This window comes from Acanthisitta chloris, unplaced genomic scaffold, assembly GCF_000695815.1.
Source record: "Acanthisitta chloris isolate BGI_N310 unplaced genomic scaffold, ASM69581v1 scaffold9871, whole genome shotgun sequence".
NCBI classification, from domain to species: Eukaryota; Metazoa; Chordata; class Aves; order Passeriformes; family Acanthisittidae; genus Acanthisitta; species Acanthisitta chloris.
Window position 1 is genome coordinate 69,505 of NW_008654394.1, and position 26,810 is coordinate 96,314.

A 26,810-nucleotide genomic window follows, 5' to 3' on the forward strand; every position below is an offset into this window, starting at 1 on the left:
TTTGTACACGGATTAAGAAGCATGAGAGTGATATTCTGGTACTCCAAAATGTCAGAAATCAAGACACGCAGATCCTTATCTGCAAAATATCAGCCAAAAGAAAAGCATGACATCAGGAGTACAGAACAGTTCTGGAGTTTAGTTTCTATCACTTTGGCACTTGACAGATGAGGATGGCAGAACTTGGATGACTTGGGAGTCTGCAAACCAACACAAACACCGGTAGGATCTCCAGTAACAACGGGAGGGAAGATGTGCAGAGGACTGAAGAACAGAAGACTCCCTGTGAGTGTTCCAGGTCAGGTTGGATGGGGCTTGGAGCAGCCTGAGCTGGTGGAAGGTGTCCCTGCCCAGAGCAGGAGGGTGGGACTAAGTGATCTTTAAGATCCCTTCTGACCCAACCTATTCTGTTACTCTATACCTAAAAATCCATTAAAACCTATGGACAAATAAAGATGACACAAGTAAGCAAAGCTGCAGCAAATCCCCATTGATCAGAAGACTTCAATTCACACCAAGTAATCAGCACAATCTTTGCTCCACGTGTTCCCAAGTGCAGCTTCATGGAAAAAAAATAAATGTATGATTCACTTCACAAGTCCTACTGAAATTCTTGAAACTTCAATGGAACACACATCATGGAATTGGATCAAACATGAAAGGAAGAATTACATCTTTGTACTCAGAAGTCTTTACTGTTCATGTTACAGAATCCAACTGCTAGATTAAACAATGGTTCCAGGAAACTGTTTACAGACAATGTGAGGAGGTGAACTCAGCTGCTCCTGGTTTGTAAATATGAAACATTATGTCAGCAATGATTACAGCTTTGAGGCTTTGTTACTTCATGGTAATTAAGATCATTTTCTTTTCTTAAAAAACCACACCAACAGCACTGAAATATTAACATAAAATCCTGAAATGCGGCAAATGCTCATTCACTGCCTTTAGTCACACAGAAGATAACAGAGGAGGCAACAGGTTCGTTTACTTTGTTCCTGGAATACACAAATCCCAAACACACAGGGCAGTTTCCTTGCAGGAAAAGTTCCGACCTGTGTATTGCCAAATGCTGCCCCTGAGTCACAGGGAAGTCACCCAGTGTGCACAGTCCAGCCCTGGCCATCCAGCTGGGGCACTGAGGATACACCACCAGGCCCTGCCAACAAGCACATACTGCCTTGGGATGAAACTAAGTCCCACCTGAGCTTTGTGACTCTGTCAGTTTTTGACTGAAATATCATCCCCCACACTCCCTCACCTCCCTATGGACTGAAGTGAATCCTCCCAAACTTGCTCACATAATGTCTTTGGCACTTTCAAGAATAAATCTCCAGTTTAGCAACTCCTAGACCTGAAGAGCTAAATCATCAATTACAATTTGCCTGAGACACCTCACACCTACAACACCCATCTCAAGCCACTGGCACCACCACCACAGTGCCCACACTAAGTATGTAACACACACATCTCCTGAGAGTACTTCAAAATGAGAAAACAGCTCAGCACGAGTATCTTGGCTTGAATCACATCCTGGCCAACATCACATAGTAATACCTACCCGTTTAAGGAGCTGTTAAGGTTCTAAGTTGGATCACTTTATGTATGCAGGTACAGAAACTTCATCACCAAGTTCACAAAAACTTCAGCTCCGTGCAGAGAAGCAGAACCTGTCATAGCATCAATTACTATCTCTTGTAACAAACCTCACCTAATTACTAATCTTTCCTTAAAGAAAACTGGAGTTGTGCCTGCACATCACAAGTTTCCTATTTAGCCTACATGTTTACCACCAGCACGAACAGCACTGCACATTGGTTTGACATTTGAGGCAGAAGAGGGGAAAGGCCTCGATCTGTGTTCACTTATGAGCAACTCAACTTGACCACAAAGTCCTTGCAGTATGTACACACTCCAAAGGGGGCCACAAAGTCCATTTTCAGAGACACTGCCAGTGACTCAAACTCTTGCAGGCACATGTGGCTGAGTGAATCAAGTGCCTGTGGGTGGCTGTGAGTGTTCACCCAGAGACACGTCCTCCATGTGGTTACAAGACCAGCCTGTTGTCCAGACAGAACACACTGCCACGGCTTGTCATGGAGAAAGTGACCCACAAGACTCAAATGGGAAAGTTTGCTGATCCCACAAGTGTTCCAAGAATGTGACCCTTTAAAAGGAACAAGTGAGAAAAACTGACCATGACAGAGATGACTCTCTCTGCACTATGGGTGAAGAGATAAGTATAGCTAGAGAGCAGGAACCACCTGGTTCCCCCTGCTGGGACGTAGGCTGGTGATAATTCACAAGTTAATGTGCTAAGGTGAGTGGATCTTACTGGAGATCTCTATGCCCTTCTTCAAATTTGGGCCTTTAGCACCCTAAATAAACTGCAGACACACACAAAGTACCTACAGCACTTGCTGCCCCTCTGGACACACTAAGTGCCACCCTCACACATCTGCAGCTAATGCAGTCTCACCTGCACACTTGGAACCACAAGAGAAGATTCAAAATGCTCAGCAGAGCATAAGGCAAACCAGTTCTGACCCATAGCTTCTGTGGTTATCTGAGCTCATAACAAACCAGCACAGAACTCCATCCCTGGAAGTGCTCCAGGCCCAGCTGGATGGGCTTGAGCAACCTGATCCACTGGAAGGTGCCCATGGAATTAGATGACCTTTAAGGTCCCTTCCAACCCGAACCATCCTGTGACTCTATGATTAAGTACTTTACTGTAGCTCTGGCTTCTTCAAAGTTGTTCACACATGGAATCCATACTTTTTTGCAGATGAAGCCTCACATCCTGATGGACTGAGGCAGCAGAGGTGTTACTTCCCAGGCTGCATCTTCAGTAAACCAGACCCTAGTAAGTCACAACCAGCACCAGTGCCCAAACCACCTGAACACATCAGCTCTGGAGACTCTTTCCAACTCTCATCAGGAAGCTCCTGGCACAAACACAGCAGAAACCACACGTGAAAAGAGGCTGGTGACCAGGCTAAGTTCTTATTCAGATGGCAGGCAGTATGTTAGGCTGCTCTGCCCAGTGCCTCTGCTGCTGCCAAGGCTGTGATGGCAACAGGAAAGCATTAGCATAGCACATTTCTAACCTACAGGCCACCAAACAATACCAAAAATTACTAAGCACAGGCACAGCTCGGCCTGTGTGGGACTCAATAGGTGCCCACACGGAGCCAGCAGTGGCCTGAACAGAGTGGCTCTGTGCCACCCAGCCCCACCACACAATTAGCACAGCACAACAGCAGCTAGGGCAGATGAAACAGCAGTGCCATGGCCCTGTCTGGCACTGCCTCAACCCACCAAGCTCCATGCCCTGCTCTGAGCTCTTCCCCAGGCAGGCTGGGCTTGACCTAACTCCTCTGGTGTCTACACACAGATAAAGGAACTGGGGAGGGTGGAATGGTGGGGAAAGGCAGAGAGGATGTACAGTCAGGAGTCCTTAAGACAGGCTTTCAATCCTTTAAGCACCCAGGAGCGAGCAGGGCCAAATAGGATTTGTGGTTTCGTCAGTGCCCCGCGAAGTTCCATTGTGCAAGGCCCAGTGAATGCACAGTATACTTTATGAAAAGCCTCCTCAACATGCTAAGCCACTTTCTAAAATCTAATTAGAGCTCTCTTCATTTAACTTGCAAATGCTGAAAGCAATTATCCCACTTAAGAACTAACTTACAAAACGTTTTCAAAAAGCAACATAAGAGCACCGAGAGACAACACTGCCTCCCTGCAATAACTGATCTGCCCCTGCATGGTGGAGAAAGGACTGGGGGGCTCAGCTCCTTGGGGCAGAGGCTGCTCCAACCACTATTTCTGCCAGAATCAGCACACACCACCTTAGCAACAGGCCCTGGCACACTGCTGAGGCACCAAGGTGAGACTTTCCATGTCCTGTGCAGCTCCCTGGATGTGCCCAGGACTGCAGGAAGGCACTTGCACTCCCCATCCCACCCCGGACAGCAGTGGGGGGAGTTTGGCTGCTGCTGGTTATCATAACCTTTTACAAAGAAAGGGTTTCCAGTCGCAAGGAAAATCTGTTTGATATGGCCCAATCCAGATGAGAAACCTCAGGAGCAAACCTGGCCCCTCCTCAAGAGTCAGGGAAATAATAACAAAGAACAGCTGACTAATTCTCCCTTCTCGGTCCCGTGAAAGACCGAGCAGAATGCGAACGCTGCCTCCGGTATAAAGTTCAAAAATAAGCGTCATGAGGTAAATGCTCTTGTCCTAAAGCAAACTAGGACGAGGACATAAAAAGACACAAACAACCTACTTTGTTTCCCGTCCTGAGAGCAGCCTGTCAGGCAACAAATAGTCCCTCCTGCCTACACACAGAGGCAGAGACTAATCGCTCTCGTTTCCCACTTACCGAGTGTAATTCATTTCCTCCCCCACCCCCCAAACAAAAAAGGGAAAGTTGTCCATAATCTTGAAAATGAAAGGAAATGCATATTATTCTTGGCATTAATTCAAGTCCATATGCTTAAAGGTTAGAGCTTGTTAGTGCTCTACCAATGCCAATCTTCAGCTGATGCTCACTCCCAAAATATTTCATCTAAGCTGCAGCTCAAAGAGAATTTGCTTTCCTCTAGGAGAGCACTAAATTCAGCAAGAGAAACAACTGCAGATGCACACAAAATAAAGCCCTTTCATCCCATACAGCTCAGGGAAGACATCTTAAGTTCCTCATAACCTAAGGGTGCCAGAAACATCACAAAATAATCTAATCCACTGGGGTTTTATGGTAGCACAGAGCATTGGTGTGGTCCTTCAGCACAGACCAGAGGGTGATGTATTGCTCCTGTCACCCAGGAAATCACGGCCCACGTGCCACAAGCACCAAGGCACCAGGGGCAGGAGGGTCCTGCACCTTTGGTCACACAACAGAAGCATCAGAGCCATGCTCAGGGCCAGAGCAGCCCAGCACAGCTGAGAGACACCCTAAGGGTTTCCTCTGCATGCAACACCCTCCTGCAAACAGCACATCCCATTCCCTCCTCTGCACAATAGCACACATCAGTGCCACCCATCAGTGCCACCTGATGTCCCCAGACAGCTCCAGTACTAGGATTAACCTCTGGCTTTACACAGGGTAGATGCAGCAAAGGATTGAACAGGGATCTCAAACATTTCTAGGAATGTAAAATAGGAGTTTAGCTCAAAAAAAATATTCTGGATGCTAAATGTACACTCCATTCATAAAACTACTCTGCAAGTAATTCCTGGAGGTGTTCCACACCAGGTGGGATGGGGCATGGAGCAACCTGGTCAAGTGAAAGGTGTCCCTGCCCATGGCAGAGGCTGAAACAAGGTGATCTTGCAGATCCCCAAACCATTCCAGGATTCTCTAGGTTTGCCTTAAGTCAAATGTCAAAGCAGCACCCAAAGCTAACAGCAGCACTGCATTTCCACTCCAAGGTATTCTTCCTGCTATTTATGAAGGGAACACATTCCAACTCACCTTTAAGGCTGCTTTATCAGCGAGAAAGAATATTCTTTGGGACTAAGCCAGTTCATAGAATCCCAGATTGGTTTGGGTTGGAAGGACCTCAAAGACCACCTAGTTGCATGCCCTGCTATGGGCAGGGACACCTCACACCAGCCCAGAGTGCTCCAAGTCCCATTCAACCTGGCCTGGAATACTCCAACCTCTCTGGGCAACCTGTTCCATGTAAGTTCTGCCAATAAATACTTCAGGAAGCCTAATAGCTAGATCAAAAATTGGCTAAGAGTCACAATGCTTCAAACTGCCCAGGACCAGGACTGAAAAGCCTTGGATTGACACCATTTTTCAGACACAAGAGTTAAACATCTTGGGGCAAACATCAGGGTTTGTATCAAAAAGTCCTAATTACCACCTACCAAGTGTGGGCACAGCTAAGAGCAGGCAGCCACCTTGGCCAGGCAGCTGACAGTGTTTGAGCTCCAGCTAATCTGCTTACTGGTGCCCTCCTATAGTGATGCAACTGGACAGATTTACCAGCAAAGTCCTTTCTGGGCATCTGACTCAGACATGATGGAGCAGATTAAAGCCAGGGGCAGCTTTTAGCACACAGTTTTGTGTGCAAATCACTGTGAGGTGGGAAAACAAAATATCCATCAAGATGGAGCTTTTTTTTCCCCCCCTCCCTAAAAGCAAGCACAGAGACAGGACAGTCCTGACTGCTCACTGCTGAGACTTGCTGGCCTCAAGCTGAGCCTTCTACAGAGACTTTCCCTGCTTAAATTAGAATTAAAAAAATAAATGGCCTGATGTTCTATTTTTGAAAGACAGTTCAATGAGCTTACAGGTCAAATGCCCAGGTTCAGAGATCATACCACACAACCCTCCTGGCAGCAGGGTGGGACCTGCTGACCCTTGATGGCCCAGCACATCCAGCCCTACCCAGGACTTGACTCCAAGTGTTTGCTCATCCTTCAGGGATCAGGGCAGGTCCACCAGAGCACAGACTCAGGGCAGCACATGAACACTGCTATGAAAACCAAGAGATGCTTCGTGTTCTGTTCCCATGAAGCTGTTATTTATCAGCCTCCCTGCACAAACAACTCCTTTCAGAGGATGTTCACAAAGCAATGAACTAGCAAATCACCTCCTGACTTGTGATGTGCTCCGGTCAAGGCATCTCTAAAGACAAAGTGTGCCCCAGAATTGACTTGTGAACTCTCCAAAGCACCAACTCTCTGCTTTTACAGCTGTGCTGCAGAGTTTACCTACAGTCCAGAGAACCTTGGCAGCTGATGCCTGTGCAGCTGCCAGTGCAGAGAGCCACATTCCTGGGGCTTCCGAGCTCTCTGCCCACACCAAGGTACCACCAAGGCCTTCCAGCAATGCACAACACGCTGCATCTCATGTTGCAGTAAGCCAAGGCATCTTATAAGCAAGTGGAACAGTAGCAAGGGGGGAAAAAACCCTCCCAGAGTTTCAAGCATGCAAACAGTGAAATAACTTGTAGCCCTTCAGTCCTTCAAGGGAGCTTCTAAAGAAAGGTGAAGAGATATTTATTTTTTTTTACTGTGATAGGATAAAGTGGAACAGTTTTCACCTAAAAGAGATTTAGATTAGATGTTAGGAGAAAATATTCTACTCAGAGGCTGCTGAGGCTCTGGCACAGGCTGTCCAGAGCAGCTGTGGCTGCTCCATCCCTGGGAGTGTTCCAGGCCAGGCTGGATGGGGCTTTGAGCAGCTTGAGCAGGTGGGAGGTGTCCGTGCCCAGGGCAGGGTTGGGATGAGATGGTCTCTAAGGTCCTTCCAACCCAAACCATCCTGTGGTTCTTCCATGTCTGTGAGGAAGGTTGCAGGAATGTGCATGAAGGTCTTGTCTAGGCTTTAGTTTACAGACAAAAACAAGTCATTCAGCCTCTTCCAAATGCAAACAAGAGGACTGAAGGACCCCAGCACAAGGCAACCATGCAGCAGGGCAGCAACACTCTGCTACTTCCAGCAAAAGGCACAATTTACCTGCAAACCAACAGCTGAAATGGGGAAAAAATGGTAACTTCTTCAGTTTTAACAGGTAAATTGTCAGTTTGTCACATGTCAACTGCTCAGCTTTGCTTCCAGCAGCACTGACAAAATCCAACACGACCCAGAGCAGCACCAGAGCTCCCAGCAGCCCCGGGATGAGCCCTGAGGACAACATCCCTCCTGTGCCGAATTTAACTAACCCCATTAACAATTGCAGGATGTTGAATGAGGTAATTTTTGCAGGCATCACAAGTTCATGCTGTCCTCTCATTACCAGGAACAATGGCCAGAGAAGGCCCAGCCAAGAGAGATTTTTCCATAGATGCAAACTGTTGGGCTGAGCCTCAGCTCCACTTGCAGACCAACAGGCTGAACAAATTCAACTAGTCATTTATGAAGTGCCCAGCCACAAAGCTGAGGAGGCAGCAAGGCTACAATTTGGGAAGTTGTTTTGGGTTGGGTTTTAATTAATTGACCTTGAAAAGCTGGTGACAGATAAACACAAAATTCTGAGCCTAAAACTAGACAGCCACAGGCTCTCAGATGTGTCTGGAGAGCAGTTTGCACCCAAAGGTGTTAGAAAGTCATGCAAGTGGCTGTTTAATCCCCTCCAGTCCAGCAGTGCTGAATCCCAGTATCAGTGACATCTCTACCACGTGCATGCCCTGGGAAATTCATGGATTATGTCCTACCCAACACACTAAGCTGTTTCAGGTAGGTCTGAGAACTCCACACATCAGTGCCCCATCCACTCTGCAGTGCACACTCTGAGACAGTCCAGAAAGCTCAATTCCTAATTGCCTCCAAAACCTGGTGGCCAAAATCCCTTAATTGCAAGGCCCAAAAAAACCTTACTACGTTTTCAAGCATGTAACTACCCAGACCATTTAGCTAAGGATTTGTCTATGTCACTACTTGAGATTGCTTCCCCTGCATCACCACCTTGGGATCTCTGCTATTTCTTCAGGGATTTCTGTATTTGCACAGCTTGAGGAGTGTTAATGTAGCAGAAATGTTCCTCAGCCTAGCTGAAATCAGAGGCTGTTCCACTCCTGAGGCAAAACTGACTGGTGTGTGAAGCTGCTTTCACCTGCTGGCACGGGAATAAGCTTTTCTCCCACCTTCTACCTCCACATCCTCTCTTCTTGCTTTAAAACCCTTTCCACCCATTCACTGTGAAGTTCCAGGGATTCCAGCTGGCTCATCTGACAGGTGCCCAGTTCTGTGGCTTTACAAGGCAAAAGGATATAAAACACAATCCCTTGTACCAATATCGACCTCTTGACTAAATCCTCACCTGAAAGCTCTGCAATGCTTTGATCTGAATAGTCTCATCCCCCCTGTGATGCATCCACAGCCACTCCAGCATGACTCTGCCTCATCTGCAATTTACAGGGAAGTGAACGATGCAATAACAACCTAATAAAGTCATGTAAGTACAATAAAGTTCCATTTCAGACCAGAGATCAGAGCACTAAACTCATCATAAGCTGCAGCTCAAATGGTGATTTAGATCAGAACATAAACACCACAACTCAGCTATGTCTGATGCACTGCCCCAAGGAGCAAAGGGAGTTTTACTTCACCACTGAAGCCTTTATGACCCCCTGGAATCACAGAGCTAACCTGGAGACTGGCACACACCAACCCCAGGAGAGCCAGAGCTCTGCAGCCTCCACAGCACTGTGCAAGAACATTTGTTTAACACTTCTCCTGAGACTGACTGCACCATCAGCTTGGGGAGCTGATCTTCAGTGGCCAGACTGCACCATCAGCTTGGGGAAGAAAAGCATTTCCACACCTTTGAACATCTGGTGTGAGGAATAACTCAAGTTTGGCTGCTCTTCCTGGCTTTTTTTCCATGCTGGAAGCAAGAACTACAGGCACCTAGGGAGGGAACTGAATAACTTCCCATTCAGCTGTTTTGAAATATTGGTGATCTTTTCTTTTTGAAAATGTCAGAGTTAAAAAAGACAAATAAACCAGGGTTAAGAGGACAGAACTCCTCAGGCACACCAGGCAGATAAGCACATAAATTCGATTTAAAAGCTGAAAAACCTTTTCCAAAAAGTGTGTTTTTAAAAAACTGGAGGTGCTGCTCCCTCAACAGGGAGGTTTTGCTTTAGGCTGCCTGAGTGGAAACCACTGGAGATGTCAGTCAGGCGTATCAAAGTCTCTCCCTAACACTCTGCTGAAAGAAAACTGGCTTAGAACACTGTAAAACCATTATGCTGCTGAGCAGGGAGGAAAATACACCATTAGCCTGGGATATTTAGGATCAGCCTGGGATACTTTTCACTGGTTCACTTCAGCATCTGCTTTCTTTGTCCCTACTTTTATAGGCATTTGCACTATTTAGGAAGTTGGCTCTGGGGAATGTCTGCAGGATCCAAGTTTCTTTCAGGGACAGCTGCTCTCTCCCTATGTGCCTTTGTGGCACTAGGATCTGAGCATCTGTACAGCTGGAACTGCTCAGCAGTAGGACATGGCACACTAAGTCTATCAGATCTCAAGTCCATAAACATCACAATATTTGAAACAAAACCCCCTTAAGTTACTCCAAGTGTCTTCCAAACTGTATCACCATCTGTGGGAAGAAGTCAGGATTTGAGACTCGTTGAATTGCTACACTTAGAACAGCACAGGGCAAAGCTTTGCATAGGTAAGGTTATGTATTGCTGCAGCACACCCAAAACATTCAGAGGCGTCACAACCTCTTCCAGAAGTGTTTCAGTGTCAATGGGACACTGAAAGCTTTGGGTAAACTCATCCATGTCGACAAACGCGAAGAAATGCCTGCAGAGACTGGGAAAATGTAACTGGAAATACAACAGGAGCTGAAATTCCCCCCTGGCTCTCCCCCATCAGGAGATCTCTACACTCATCAGCTTTTACTGTCAGCACCAAACTGTCACCTCCCAACATACAGATCTGTCAGACCACCTGAAACCTGCTGTACAGTTGAGGAAATCAACTCCTGAATTTGTCAAGAAGTGGTGGAACCTCAAGCCTTTCATACCTTCCAGAAGAGGCTCCATGAATTGCCTTAAGTTCTGCTCTGACGAACACAAAACACAATAACCACACAGAGCTTGAATGTTTCGGTGTACAGTAAAATGCACTGCACAAGCCAAAGGTCTTGGCCTATTTTCTGTTACCTCCAATGACCCAGGCCACATTCATTTCAGTCTCACACGTCAAACACTGAGCAAATCAGGCCAAGGAAAATGGCCCAGATGAATTCCACGAAAGCTCTCTGGGCTGTGTAGCCTTTGGCAGTTCCCCCTGGGCTCCACGTTCCCATCTGTTAGTTGTCCACTTCTACCCACTTTTGACAGAAGCTAAAAAAATAAACAATTTGTTGCTGAAGCTCAACAGCAGAACTCAGACTGAAGTTTCTCCTTGGAACATTCCAGTGGACAGTGTCCCTGCCCATGGCAGGTGGTTGGAACTGGGTGAGCTTTCAGGTGCCTTCCAACCCAAACTGCTCTTGGATTCTATGCTAAGTCTGGTTGTTGAGTCACATCAACTTGTTGACTCATGTTCTACTCACTGAGAGGATTTTTGGCCATCAATCTGCTTTTGAGAAACAAACCTTTCCCCTCCAAGAATCTGAACACTTCCAGCTCACATTTTCCCCATGTGAGCATTTCAAAAGTCTTCAGAATTTGAAGAACTTCAGAACCCTGTGACTTTGCCTCAACACAGGCACTTCACGACTGGCACTTATCATGTGTTATTACCAATACGGATGTGTGCAGAACTTACCTCTTTCTCTGTGTCCCTGGATATACAGGTCCACTGGTTTTCCTTCACACTGTATGCCCAGAAGTCAGCCAGATCCTGAGTTCCATCCCAGCCACCAAACAAATACACAGTTTCTAGCCAAACAGAAAAGTAAGAACATGTTCATTTTGTGTGAAGATAATGTCTTCAAACAGGCTAACACCTACAGAACACCTGTGACAAACAAAAACCATCAGAAGAGAAATTTAAACTGAGTTTTACTCATAGCACAGCTCCTCTTTGAATGGCCACCAAGACATGTGGTCTGGTTTAGCCCTGGGAGTTTTGAGGATTGACAGAGTCAATTCTCCAAGAACCATTTTCTATTTCCACATCACATCCGAGGCAATCAGAGCCACAGCCTTCTGACTGCCATTCAAGGCAGACAGATGATCAACATTTAGCATTTTGGATCCTGTGCCTTCAGTCTACCAGTGACACCTCACCCTGTGCCCTGCGGGGTGCAGGGCCTGTCCATCAGCAAGTCTCCTGAGATAGGGGCAGCAAAGTTCCTCTGTTGAGTCCATCCCTTAGAGAAACTTACTTCAGCTATAAAATCCTCCTTCAAGGGAAAAGCCTTAATGAACTTACCTGATGCCACAAAAACCAAGAAGAGCTGAAGATGTAAGTCAGTGTTTCAGGCCTGTCACCTCAGACCTGAGCTCGAAGGCTTCTCAAACTCAACTGACAAAACCAGATCAACCATAGAACCATAGAATTTTAGGGGTTGGAATGGAGCTTAGAGACCATCCAGCCCCAACCCCTGCCCTGGGCAGGGACACCTCCCACCAGAGCAGGTTGCTCAAGGCTCATCCAACTTGGAATGAAACACTGCCAGGGTTGGGGGAGCCACAGCCTCCCTGGGCAACCTGGGCCAGTCTCACCAAAGATTCTGAACAGGGGAAGACTTTAAGAAAGAAGTCCCTGTTTTGTCATGGAGATAACTAAGCTGCTCTTAGAGAAACATCACTATCTGGTCTCAAATGCTAAAAACACTTCATTTTCAGACTGTATTAAAGCACAACACAAAACCAAGCCCAAGAAGAACAAGCCCCTCAAGACTTGCATAGCTTTGAAAAACTCCTTTAAAATCCACAAATCAGTTCTATTATGGAGATAATGGCCAAGTTTGAATCCAACACCAATTAAAGAGCAGAGTTACAAGTGTGATTATAAAATGGGACTAGTCCCTGACCCTTACCTACCATCAGGATAGTGGTCATCACCATGGAAAGGTTACCCTGGTTCATTAACTTTAATTACCCTTCCTCCTGGACTCAGGGCTCCCAGTATTCCCTGCAAAGAGCAAGTCCCTTTGTGCACATAAATTCTCACAGCTCACAAAACCCACATTACCACAACAGCTTCATTGATAGCTGAGGAAAATAAAAGATTTGGCACTAGCTAAATATCCCATTAGGGCCTTGCCAACATGTCAGGGCCTGCCTGGAAAGGCTTTGTTGGCTCACATGAAATTTAATAGCAAACCTGAATGAATCTGACGAAAACTCAGATGTTGAGGGTTACCTAAACCAAGCTGACAGGACTAATGGTGTGTGAGCAGGGAGAGAAGAGCATGAGCCACACAGCTGGGGCCACTGAGCATCCCCAGAGCCACACTGGGAACACCAGTCTGAGCTCTCAGCACCATGAAAACCTGCAGCTCACACCAGGGAAAGGCTCCATCACTGTCTAGACCCAGTGACAATCATCTTTATGTCTCATGCCTTATTGCAGAGCTACATACATATTTTATGGGAAGCTTCTGCATCTTAAAAGGAACATTTCTTCGTGCATAAATGCATCTGCTGCTGGGTATGTCAAAAAAGATGGTTTTCATAGTCCTCCTAAATGCTGCAATTGTTGTCCCATGGTGTAAGAAAAAAAATTAGCTGTTTGGTGGCTCTGGGGGTTGTCTTTGGTTGGGTTAGAGTTTTGTTGTTTGGGAGGATTTTAAAGCCAAACTTCACTCTGCTCCCCAAGCAGGATCACTCCTCCTGCTCCAGCTGCCAGTTCAGATCTTTTGGGAGGGTTATTTCTTCACCCTGCACAGAGAGATCCAACCAGGACAAGCCCAGGATGCATTCCCAGCCACCCAACCCATCAGCAAACAGTCCAGGAAGAGAGCAGAGCCCAGGAGCTCCAGCAGGAGGTGTGGGGCAGCTCAGGGGGAGCCCAGGAGTCGCACACCAATACAACCACTCCTGCTCTGGCAGCACTGCAATCCTGAGGTGCAAACAGGGCAGAGGATTCTCCCTCTGTATCCAAGCAATATGGAACACAGCAACATTGATGCTGCTTTATTAAACTTTGTCTCTATTCTGCTTTAGGGACAGAGCAGAAGAATTTTCCAACCTACCTGCAAGGCAGCAAGAAAAAACATGAAAGTGATTATATTTACCCAAAGCTTTTACCAGCTACATTTAGGAAGTCAAATTTCTCCTCCAGCACCTTCACCTTATTTCCTTTACATTTCTTTCTGAATACAAATTCAACACTTTGAATTAAATATGTTCTGAGAGTATCTCTAAACTGCTTGCTCAGTCAGAAGTGTTTCTATAGTGCCTCAATTCTTTTCTTCCCTTACTCTCTGGATGACTAAGAGGTGCCAGAGAACTCCTCAAATTAGAGAGGGCACATTCCCAAATTTCAGCATGTTTCCTGTCAGCCTCTCACTAATGTCGATCTGGCACAAAAGCAAGCAAAGGAGCCTTCCCCAAGCCCTGTGACATACCCAACACACTGGGGTGGTCTCAGTCTACGTTCACACATGTTCTCCAAGACAGTTTTCTAACTTCTCCACCTTCTGAGAAAGGATGTCACTTCCCTGTGTAGCAACCACAGATTTGGTTACCTGCAGCAGCTTTGTCCCCTTTGCGAGGAGCACTCAGGGCACAGCTATGAAGCCAACCTCAGATTTTCCTGCAGTGTCACACCCCTCAGCCTGAGCCACAGCTCAGGGTAGATGTTGGCTGGGTACAAGGTTTTTCCAGGCTAGGCATAGTACTCCTCTCCAAAGTGAAAGCCCCATGAAGCTGAGTAACCTCCAGGATTCAGCAGCTGTTTGTGCTGCAGAGCTCAGAAGCCATCTGTGTTTTGTTTCAGACATCTCTTCATCTTGTACACAAGGCCTGTCTTTAAATATCTCATGGATAGCAGTGTTTTCCTCAGGCAAAATAGCATCCTTCATGTCTGCTGCTCTCTCTTCATCTTTTTATCTTTCCACACTGCTTTTGAACCAGCCTTGTCATTTCCACTGTGCTGCCCACACCTACCACGGGCACACTGAGCCCCCTGCTCCCCATCTCCCTCTGTTCCCAGCCTACAGCTCTGTTCCCTTTTAGCTCACAGGAGGGAGGGCTCAGAATTCCTTCTGAAGGAAGGAGAAGCAACATAACAGAGAAGCAGAGTTAGAGGAGCTGCACTGCAGTGAGAGAACAGAGGTAGGACATCAATAAGGGCCATTTCACTAATATTTTCCACTCAGAAAACTGTTTCGCTTGTCAAAGAGAAGAGAAATACTGATTTAAAAAAAATCACCCTAGTTGCTTAGCTGTGATTTCTGTAAGTCACTGGAAAACTTCAGAAGGCTTTAGCTAAATGGACTAAAGATGAAGACTTTAAAAACCAGGATATAACAGGAAAGATTATTTTTAATGGAATGGTTTCTAGATAGTCTATGATTCTGTTATCCAAATAAATTAACAGACTGTGTGCCCTGTGTTCAATTCCACCCTACCCATGGAATCAGAACCCGAATCTCCAGAACACTGCCCACTCACTGCTGTGAAGTACTGATGTTACTCCTTAACAGCTTGAATTTGGCACTCCACTTACCCATCCCCACCTTCTTCCAGGATAAGCACAGGAATTTGGGAAGGTGTGCCATATCTGAAGAGGCCTGAGAGGGCAGACTCCAGGTTCTGGTCATGAGGTACCAGAGCTGGATGCCAAGATCCTCACTCAGAACTGCACCAAGGCTAAGTGCACCTAGGAACACACTACTGCACACAAACCTGCTCTGCTGCTCCTGTGTTTCTCCAGGACCTACAGAAATAACAGTGCAGCTTCTCCTGCCTGACACGCAGCACACAACACTCTGTCCCTGGGTTGTGACCACTTCCCCTTCCTTGGATAACAGCAGAGAGAACTCCCCAGCACCTATTCTATGTGATCTGAAACTCATGATTTTGGTGTTTCACTGCAATCCTAAAGGATTAAAATTGAAAACACTTATTTTTGAGAAGAACCTCACTCCTGTAAGGAGTGCTGAGTGAGATGATTTTTCTTCAGCTGCCAGAGAAAAAACCAGCTCAGCAAGTGTGGGTAAGGCAGGGAGGATGTCTTTTTCCTGCTCCTTTTTCCATCAGCCCTGGATTTGCTCAGGGTTAGCCAGGGAGCTCTCCAGTTCCAGTCTGTAAAACACATCCTGACATAACTGGCTAGATTTCCACACTGCCTGTATCCAAAGGGAAACTCCAGCAATCAGCATGAGCTGGTTTTAATAATAGCCCCAAGAACTTCCCCTGCCCTGTCCTGAGCCACATTTAATGGCAAAACTGATCATCTCAGAAGCATTTAGGTTTGTCAAGCCTCAGTAGAACTGGACACAAAACTAATAGGAACATCCCAGATAGACAACAAGGAAACTTTGTGGAGTTTTCCCACCACCACTGGATAGAGCTGCAAGAGGAAAGGACCAGCATGAGAGGGAGAGGAGCTCTCCCACACGGGGACTCCACCTCTGTGGGAGCTCTCCAGACACTTCGGTGCCCGTGAAATAAAACTGAGTGTACATGGATATGTCTGTTACTGTCTTGTCAAAGCTGAAGGCAAAGGCAGAGCTAACGAGCTCACCGGGACCTCAGAAAACCAGCAGGGATGGAAAGGAAGGCTCACACTGCCACGAATCTATTATTTGCAGGAGCTCTGAAGGACTCTCATTTCCAGGATGACAAGGATCAGGTTTCTTCCACGTTCTTGTGAAACACTCACAGCCTCCTCATCCCCGAGGCCACTAGGGAGCGTTCCCAGCCTCTGTGTAGGCAAACAGCAGCAGTGCTCCAGCAATGTTCTCTGCTAATCCATCTCCAGCCTCTTCCAGCATGGAACAAGTTTCCTCTCGAGCACGAAGTGACTCGAGTGCTTCCCCCAGAGCAGCAACTCCACGCTGAGCAAAAGCCAAGGGCTGCAGCTCCCACTGCATTTCTGCCTGCTCACTGTGACTGAGCAGATTGCCCTGTCACATGCTCTGGTCCCTGTGACCACAGCAGAATCTGCCGTGGTCATTTTTCTGCCAAGAGCCTCAATGCCACCCGAGATTCCTCCCTGCTAATCGCCCCCTGATCTGGTTTCTCCCTTCCTGAGAACAATCCTCTCGCTCACACAGCGAAGACACATGCAGATGCTTTCCTTATTTTAGCAAGGACTGACGTGCCACAGAAATCTGCTTAAAGCAAAGCAAGGCAGAGACACAGAAAATTATGGAGAACAACAAGCCCTGGAGCTGTTAGGGATCCACCACCTCCCTTTCTTCTGCTGTAGCTCCTGAAGCAGAGGCTGAGCCACTCTTTACACTGCTTCAGGAAACGTTTCTGTACAAGGAGCCCAACAAACTATATTTAACAGGAGTTTCTTGCACAGTGTGGGAATTAAAGCCACTCCAACCACAATACAAGGAGTGTTTCAACACATCAGATCTATTGCTCGAGCACTACTCCGGAGAGCACAGTCTGCAGCAGATAAGGGAAATTATCATCCCTAATTTCTCTTGTTTGAGCTCCTGCTCTAAGAGGGTAGGAGGGACAGAAAATTAAAACCAATTGTTCTTGGTTTCTTAGTTAAGACAAGACAATGGCTAAGGCGTAAGAGAGAATTAATAGAGAAGAAAGGTTGGGAAAGGCAGTTGGAATATGGTTCCAGAGAGAAAGCAGAGTATTTGATCCCATTATTAGCAAGTTCACTTCTTCCCCTCAAAACCTGAAGCTAAGACAGTCCCCAGAGAAAAACACACTTGCATATTCATCTGGAAAACATCTGCTTAAATAATAGGAGTTAGATGAGAAATGTAGTAACTACTCACCTGTCTGCACATCTATGACCATTTGATGGCCACCTCTCATCCCAGGTCGGCTGTCTTCCCCATCACCTGTGAAACAGAGGAGGGCAGAGTTATCCACCAGGACAAACCAAGGCAAGACAGAACCTCAACACAGAACCAAAGCAACTCAGTTGCACAGAGTGCTCTGTTGAATTACCTGGTGACTGACAGCACAGAGCAGAACTGAATCCTCTGCTGCGACTCCAAGCACCTTGGAAAGGAGCTCTGAGCTCCTGAAGACAGAGGAGCACACAAAAGAGGTCTGAGCCACCTTTGCAGCTCTCCAGCAGAGAGGACAGAGCTGGGCTTTGGCTCCCCTTCCACCTCTGCCCACCTGGGAGCTGCCCAAGGGCTGAGCCATAAGAACAGAACTCAGGCGACCCCTGGGGTGGGAGCAGAGACTTCTGGGCAGATACAGCACAGCTGTCCTTGCACCAACTACTCTCACACATAAGGGAACTCCAAGTGCCCATCTAAAGCAGCTTCCCAACCACTTCAGATGCCTTCAGCATTCAGGACAGGTGTCACCTGTGGGAAGCAACCAGACAACCTGCACTCTGCTGGAAGAGAAACCTGCTTGTGTGCACAGAGATCCCCTCCCAGGGGACTGGGATGGAGCTCCACGTTTGGCAACTGTCACCCTGAATCCTACACATGCTGTGTGACTGAGTTCTGCCCCTGCACTCCAGGCTGCTGCCAGGAGTCTGTTCTCAGGACAGAAACCAACAGAGAAGATTTACTGTGTAACACATGAACACCTCAGAAGATGCTTCAATACTCCCTGGTAAAAAGAACGTCTTTATTTTGTGGTTTAAGTCAATTCCATGTGTACAATCCGGTCTCACAGGTAACTGTCCTCTTGTTTAACCTGTATTCTGAGACTTGATTCCAACTGAGGAGCTCCTCCTGCAGTTACAGCTCATGTTCCTGCAGTGTTCCTTACCCAACTACAGCCCAGGCTGCATTCCACTGACTTTACAGACAAATGCAACTTTCTGATAGGAGAAACCATTCCCTGGAACACGGTCCTAGATGAGACTTTGTTGCATAATTTTCTTGCTCCATATTCCCAAAGCAACAAGGCCCAACTGGAAGTACACGAGTTCTGTCCTTACCTTTGGTGCTTTTGGGGATAATCTGCCCCCAGCGAGGTTTGTACTCTTGCTGACTGATATACTGGTTGAATAAACCATCTGCAAGACAAAAACGTGGCTGGATCAAACATTTATACCTCCATCACAGCAAAACCACTTTGTGTGGGCAACTGCAGCCTGACTCAATTCAGTGTGCTGCTCCAAAGCCTTTGCTTCCAGCGAATCCTACATTCTATGTCAGGGAGTTTGTTCAACTTTTGTTAGTTTGTTCAACTTTTGTCCGTCTGTTAATGAACTAAATGTGCAAAGCACTAAAATAAAAAGAATACTTGCTACTAGATCAATCAAGAATGACTCAGTTTGCCTGCCAGGTCATGCCAATTGTCTGTAAACCTCCAGTGTGGTGTATTTAATTAAGAATAGAATCCCTCCCCCTTATTTAAGCAAAAGAAAAGTTGCCAGTGCACATAAAATTCAACCATTTTAGTACTTGTTAAGTTAAAACTAGGTCAGACAGCATCTCTGAAGCTTCATCTGAGGAGAAAAGGGAAGCAAAGCAGATTGTTTAAATGCTGTGATATGGGACAACCAAGCTCGGGGTGAGAAACAAAATAATAAGTTTCTGTTCTCTTCGGAGAGTTAACGAGGAGAGAAAGGGAAGATGTGGTAGGTCGTGGGGCAGAGATGCCACTGCAGCATCCCTGGGAGCAGCACCAACTCCAGCCCTGCAGCCACCCACACTGCCCTGTGCCCTCCTCTGCCACGGGACACCTACCACACATCACCCTCCACATCCACAGGGCACCTCCTACCTCTGGTATGCATTTCCAGTCCATCACACACACACTAACTCTTCGGGAAGGAGATTCACAACACCCACACTCCCTGGGACCACTCTTTGCTCTGCGAAGAGCTCGGCAAGCTCTGGGGGAGCTTGTTGTGCTGTTCTTCAAATGTCTCCTCTAAAATTCCTACCTCATCTTCTGCAGGCACAGCAAACTATTGGACCTCAGGAGCACTGCTCACCTGGCTCCATCCCACCCCCACACCACCCACAGCCTCTTCCTGACGAGTGTTTGTGCTGCATTTCTGCACTGCCTGATAAAGAAAGAACAAAAAAGGGAGTTCTGACAATCAACATCAACTAGTTCTTACTTCTTTTGACCCCAGTAATTTTGGCTTTGAGGTAAGAATTGAGCAGATGATGGATGGCTCCCGTTATTTACAGCAAATCTCTTGTAGGATACAGGCAAAGCCAAAGTAATTCTCACTGAACATGTTCCTATTTACTGACAAACAGGTAAAAATCTTTGTTAAGCATGACACAACGTTCAGAGGATACTTCCAAGGGCTTCCTGGCATCCTGGAGTCTGTCGTGACTGGAACCCAGGTTGTAATTAAAACCCAGAGCAGCAAGTATTTCCTGGGAGAAGATGAATGATCTATTTAGAGCCCATGGAGAGGGAAAACAAGGGCACGAGAGCTCCTGAAAGGTGCTGAGTTTGGTCTGAAAACACCAAACTTCCACAAACTCAGCTGTGCAAGTTTTTCAAAACAAATACTCCGAAAGGAGGGCAGGTTTTACTTTCACCTCAGAGCCAAAAGCATCAGCTCTCTCCCAGCATTAGGTAATCGAGGAAAGCCAAAAGTTTGCTCAACCTATGCAGCAAAGTGGTTTATTTTGGGCTAAATACTTTGGGCTCTTAACTCCCATTTCCTCAGCGTTTCTGAGGTTGGGATGAGAGATGAGAGGCTTTAAGGAGGAGATTTCATGAATTCTGATGCAGAAAAACCATTTTCCAGCAGAACAAATGCATGTGCTGTAGGAAATCCCAGAGTGAGTCAGCCCCAGACAGAACTGCAGCCTTGGGTCTGGGAAACAGAAACCCAAACCATATTCATCCCGACACAGCCAAGGGAGAACTGCACAGAAATAGCTCAAAAGGATGAATTACACCACGTAGGATCTGAAAGGGTGATTTAACCTCTCTCCCATGCTCAACACCCACGGGCTGCACTTGTCAGATATGACACTTCTCCCCTACTGTGCCTTCAGCCTCTTTTAATAATGCTTCTTGTCTTCCATGGGACATTGGTTTGGAGCCACTCCAGCTTGCTTCCCAGAAATGTTTCTTTCTGCTGGGAGCAGTCCCACATTCATTCTACTTGCACTGCAAACCAGCAGCAGCTTGTTTTGGAAGCTGAATCACCACCTGTCTGACACCACCAGGGGAAAAAAAAGGAGGATTTGTGTGTGGATTCTGCAGCCGATGCCAGACCTACGCCAGCGCTCGCCTTCTGTTCCTTGTCAGGATGGCTCTGCTGACCAAGAGGTCTCCAGAGCTCCTGTGAGGCTCTGAGGAGCAGATCTAGGCCTGCTCACGTTCGTCAGCTGTTCCCAATGAATCAGTAGTTTAAAATAAATTTCAAGACTCCTGTTGCGAAAAAAATAAAAATGTGTCAAGTGGCTGTTTTTAAAGGAAGTGTTTTCCTTTGCTCCGGAGACCTCTCACCTCCCTGTCCGTGTTAACCCTCACAACCACAGCCAGGACTGGTACTCTGAACCATTCCCAAGCCCTTTGCAGCAGCTTGTGATGCATTTTGGATCTAACAACATCAGGTTCAGTGTGGCTGGAGCTCAGCAAATTCTGCCTCTGGTAACCCAAGTCCTCGCTCTGTCAGCCAATTGCAGGTTACCCAGAAAGGAGAAGGACAAACATTGCAGGCAAAAATATTTAACTTGCTGAAGCCAATCAGGAACGAGTTAAATTTGGGTTTTATAGATAACCGGATTACTGCAATCTATTCACTGCCAATGGCTAAGAGCCTTTGGAAGGGCATTTAGCCTGTAATTTCTGGGAGTTGGGGTTTCGGTTTTTTACCCACAACACCTAACCAGACCAAGGCTTTTTTAGCCACAAAATATCTCCTAATGAAAAGCTGAAGGAAAAAAAACTGAGGTGCTACCCGATAAAACCCAGTCATTACTTAGCAATTTCCTCAAGACTGGGGAGAGAGAAGGAAAGGCACAATTTTTATCCAGCCTTAGAGCTGCAAATATTCTTTTGCACTTTGTTCTTCCCAAAAATGAAATAAGGTTTGCCCTCAAATACCTATAAAATATCCTTCCTCTACACAAACCCTGCCATTTACCCAGCAGAGGCTCTGGCTCCCTATCCCTGCACAGGTCCCAGCAGCCACACGGCCTCGGACACAGACCCGAGCAACATCTGATGGCAAAATGAAGGTCTGTGTGTCTGCCTGGAGCCTCCAGGAGAACACGACTGTTCCTGAGCATCCCATTCCTGCACACCCCCAGGCTGGGGAGACCCTGGAGCCTGCAGGCTGTGCATCCCAGCTCTGTCTGCAGGGCTGACTTCCCAGCAGATAAATACACATCGCACACCGACACGAGCTCTGCCAGAGGGGACACCTCAGCCCTCAGAATACTAATGGCAAACGAGAAGAGCTCCAACCCATTCCAAGCAGCTTCCCACCTCTACAGGAGCTGCAAGCAGTTCAGCTGAAGTAATTTGCACTCCACATACTCTCTGCAGGAATATTAAGCAGATTTTTTTCCTTCAATAATATAGGCCCGAAAGCTATAGGAACGGATCCAAACGTGGAGCATTTGAAGCAAGTCTGTGAACCAGCTGAGATTTGGGGAACCTTTTCTTTCTGGGAGGAAGTCAGGCAGCTGCCAGAGTTTCCATTTGCCCATTTTCTAAAGTGTAACACACAAGTCAAAAGAATCTGAGGGGAAAGTGTGGCTGCCTGCCACGGAGCTCTCAAAAGCAATCATCTGGTGATGTGAGGTGGAAGACAGCGCTCATCATTAGCAATGCAAAAGAACAAGAGTTAGCTCTGCTAGCACTAATTCTTGACCACCTACTCTTTTTCTACATGACTAAGCCTATGGAAATAGCACTGCACTCGCTCAGTACCCACCACAGCAAGGATCAGCCTCTCCACAAGACATTTCAGGCTGAACTGAACGTGCAGCATCTCTGTCAACCTCACTGCGCCTCTGTTTCTGCCCTGGAGGCAATGAACTCCCCGCGCAGAGAGCGGTCAGGAGTTCACATATTCATGCCCAGCTTGTAACACAACAGTTCCCTCTTTGAACGATTTCAGGGATAATTTAAGGATCTGTATGTCTCAATTAACTCTACACTTCAGCTACACTACACAGGCATAGGACCAAAGTTAATCTGCTTTGATTTGGGAAAACAAGGCATGAGACAGGAGTTCAGCACAGGAACACCCACACCTTGGAGACTGAGCAGGAAGCCACAGACACTTCCCAACGGAGCTGCTGAGGGGGCAAAGTGGGAAAATCATGGCCTGGGCTGGACGAGACCTGAAAGATCAATGTTAGGACTCACAAGGAGGAACGGGGAGAAATGGAAATCTGCTTTGATTTGGGAAAACAAGGCATGAGACAGGAGTTCAGCACAGGAACACCCACACCTTGGAGACTGAGCAGGAAGCCACAGACACTTCCCAACGGAGCTGCTGAGGGGGCAAAGTGGGAAAATCATGGCCTGGGCTGGACGAGACCTGAAAGATCAATGTTAGGACTCACAAGGAGGAACGGGGAGAAATGGAAAGAGGGAAATTTAGGTTAGATTAGATCTACCCCTGTGCCATGGGCAGGGACACCTTTCACCAGACTAAGCTGCTCAGAATATCCTGGGGAGCCTGAGAGATGCAGAAGGGAGTAAGGACAGGTAACTGTGGAGCACAACAGGGAACAGGTGGCAGAACACTGCAGGAGAACACACTGAAGGCTGAAAACATCCATTCCCATCCTACCACAGAGAATCCAGCTGTTAAGCACCAGTGACACTCAACAACTTCACTGCCACCTTGTATGACTCCAGACAAACTACTCCAGCTGCAGTTTTGGGGGTTTTTGTGGTGATCAGGAAAGGTTTGTCCTGTCCTCTCCCCCATGGCAGCCCAAGCAGCTCCCTGACCTGGTTTGCCATGTGGCAGCACGAGCACCAGTGCCAGCAAGAGAGGGGCCAGGGGACACACTGTCCTGAGCCAGGGCAGGACTGACCCACTTAGTGAAAACCTGCAGTTGTGTCAGCTTAAAGCAAATATGGGATGCAGCCTCGGTGTCTGGGGATAGATAGCACTTCTCTCAGAAGGGTGCTGGGAGGTGACAGCTTTAAATGGGTACAAAAGCTGAAGACAGCACAAAGAACCACAGAAGGATGGGGGAGGGAAGGCTCATGTACCCAAAGACCAGCAAAATCATTAAGGATGACCAGAGCGATGGGAGATGTGTATGCTGACATTTAACTCGAGCCAGCCAGGTGCTGGATTCAAATGAAGCAAAATAAACATCCTCATGCATATTTTTCTGTCCCTCAGAAGCAGTGACAAAACTTAATGATGCTCTTGAAGCCTCTCCTGCCAAATTATCCACCGTCTGTTACTAGCAAGACATGCTTCTACACTTGCTGGAACAAAAAAGGACTGATGAAACAAGCTCCAGCATATTCCTCTGCTTTAAGTTCCTCAGTCTCCAGACAGGGACATGATCACAAAACCAGGCAAGAAGGATGATCCACATCCAATCTGACACGAAGCAAGTGTCTGTCAGGAAAAAAAAAAAAAATGCAGGCCTTGTTTTGCACTACCAGGTGAGTCCTCTGCCAGTACTTCCACACTTGGAAGAGCTGAGTGCTGCAGGCAGCAACCCCACTCTGAACACATGGGGGGGGGAACAGAGGTACCACCTCAGCTCAAGTCCCAGGGGAAAACTGCTGGACAGAAGCAATGCAGTATGCTAAATATCACATAGAAAAGAAATGAAGATATAACAAGCTATGAAATGAGGCTGCAAACATGCACTGCATTAATGCCCAAGGAAAAAGTCTATTTTTGAGGGGAACTTTTTCAGTACATTCTAGACTTCAAGTGAAATTCCATTCAAGAAGTGGCTCCTACTCCAGCCTGCAATGAAGTGGAAAGGGGACAGCCTCCAGGCACTGACACTAAGCCACAGCCAAGGCAGCAGAGCAGTGCAAGGATAAACTCTTCACCATCAGCACACAGCACTCTGTCTGCCAGCAGCTCCTGCCTCACTCTGGTGGGCTCAGAGCTCCCCCAGGCACTCATGTCTTGGAGAAACAGTCCCAAGACAGCAGCAGCCACAGCTCCCTCTGCTCTGCCAGCCTGCAGCCCTCCCCTGCCCTCAAGGTGCAGGGGGAAGCTGCCAGTTGCACTACATCCCTGCATTGCAGGAAGCTGTTCACACTCCATCCCAGCCAACAACACTCCGTGGTCTCAGGAGAGCAAGGATGAACGTGGCAATCCTCAGTCCCCGTGCTGGTAACTGCTCCTGGAGCTCGGCTCAGGGCAGGGCTCAGCTGGGCTGTCTACACAGGAGAGAAACCTTGAGCCAAACCCACAGAAAATCCTTTACTGCAGTTTGGGAGCACCTGTTGCAATAAGCTCCCTAACACTGTGCTGAGTTGAACAGCTTAGCCACAAAAAGGTGACGGATTTTCATGGAAGACAGTCCTTGATTTTAAAGCTGTTATTTGTATCACACTCTGAGAAGCACTTCCAACTCCAGTGGTACAAATCACCCTGATGCAGTCCAGCAGGTACACTGGCATCTGCCCAAAGGTATTACAAAATGACTGATCAGCCCAGAATTAGAAAAGAAACATCTCTGGTGCCAGATAGCCATGAAATTGGTTCACTCAGTCCCCAGCTCTGCTGGCAGCAAACACAAAGTTTTCCTCTTGTGCCAGCATAAGTTACCCACAACGACTGACTGCACATAGTCAAACACCACCAAAGGCACAGCTAAGAGCACCTCTGTTTTATCAGACTCTGATCCAAAACTGTCGCTCAGGTCTTGAGAGACACTTCAGTGCAATCATCCAACTCCTTCTGGATCCCACTCTGTCAACACAAAGGGCATCTCCCTTGTTCTAGGAGCTGAGAGCTGTTCATACACTGTGTTTCTAAGTAGAAAGCTTCCAAGAAAAAAATCATTAGCAGTTCCAATGAAACCAACTGCTGATGTCCTGTTCTGCAAGGCAGAACAGGCTCTGCCTCTGGTCACTGCCTTCCACACCATTCTCCAAGGATTATTTTCCCCATAAGCAAAGACATTCTCCTTCCAATACAGCTGGAACAGCAACTCTGTAGTAAGCTCCAACCAGAAACCACCATCCAGATCCCCACTGAGAGCTCCAGTTTTGTGCTTCCCTGCTCACCACTCCAGAGACTTCTCTGATAGTGGAGCCCACCCTCAGCTTGCCAACAGTTACACGAAGATCTTTACCCACTCAAGTGCACATCGTCATCTCGGAGGCAAAGAGACTCCAAAAGTAGCAGCAATAAGAGATTTCATGACTGAATTTTTAGCTTTCATATATCACACTCACAAGCCCAAAAGCTGAGAGCACATCACACCAGACACAAAACAGCACGTGGACCACTCAACTCTACTCATGCCCACATTGACATTCAACCCAGTAACATTTCAATGCTGTTTGAACTAATAACCAGACTCCTCTGATTTTCTTACCATTCACAGCTTTTTCTATGAGTTCTTCACAAGCATCAAAGTCTCCCTTCAACACCAGTTTGTCGTGCAGGTCTGTCAGCATAGGATGCTCCAGAGCAATCCTGGTCTTCTTCTGCAGCGACTCGAACGCTTCGGTGTAGTTGTGCTGCCGAAAATGCTTGAGGCACAGGCGAATGGCTTCCTGTTCACGGTACTACTGGAACACAACAAAACCTATGAGACATGGATAGACCTCCTCCTGGCCCAGCACTGCTGGGAAATACCTGTGAGCCTGCCTGGAGACAGCAGCTCCTGTACACAAACTGCTGGCCAGCTCACAGGAATGCTGTGGGAAGGACATCGTAAGCTGTGCAGGCATTTACTGTAAAACAGTATAGAAATGGTACAACTTGGTATCATCCAATTCAATAAGGAGACAAGGAGATAGTGCAGTGTTCCAGATCTCTGCAGTGACCATTATTTCCCCCATCTGCCTGGCCCTGCTGGTGGAGGCCTACACGAAGCACCGAGCAGGAAAAGCCTTCGCTATCAGCATTACATAATTTGATTGTATGACTCTTACATAACAAAATAATTTAGAAGAGTAAGTAGGTCACAGCTTTTCTAGAAGCAGAAGACACACACAAAAAAAAAGCCACAAGAACAGGAATGCTTGCAATGACCACCACTCCTGCAGTGGACAGGCTGACCCTGAATCCTGAGCGTTTCAGATCATCAGCAACAAGGATTTATGTGCCTGCCGAAGTTTTAACTCCTAAATATTCTCCTGCTTCTCAAAGCAGACCCTGTCCT

The 26,810-nt window shown here is 47.1% G+C and overlaps 1 protein-coding gene across 1 annotated transcript in view; it reads right to left on the reverse strand.

The window, feature by feature from the left end:
- MKLN1 (muskelin 1, intracellular mediator containing kelch motifs) overlaps positions 1-26,810 on the reverse strand; it is a gene marked incomplete at its 5' end in the record, with an annotated part of 68,789 nt that overhangs the window by 25,322 nt on the left and 16,657 nt on the right. The window contains 4 exons of the mRNA XM_009083503.1: positions 11,249-11,361; positions 17,349-17,414; positions 18,482-18,559; positions 26,019-26,211. Coding sequence (XP_009081751.1) covers positions 11,249-11,361; positions 17,349-17,414; positions 18,482-18,559; positions 26,019-26,211 — 450 coding nt within the window. The remainder of the gene's footprint in view (positions 1-11,248; positions 11,362-17,348; positions 17,415-18,481; positions 18,560-26,018; positions 26,212-26,810) is intronic.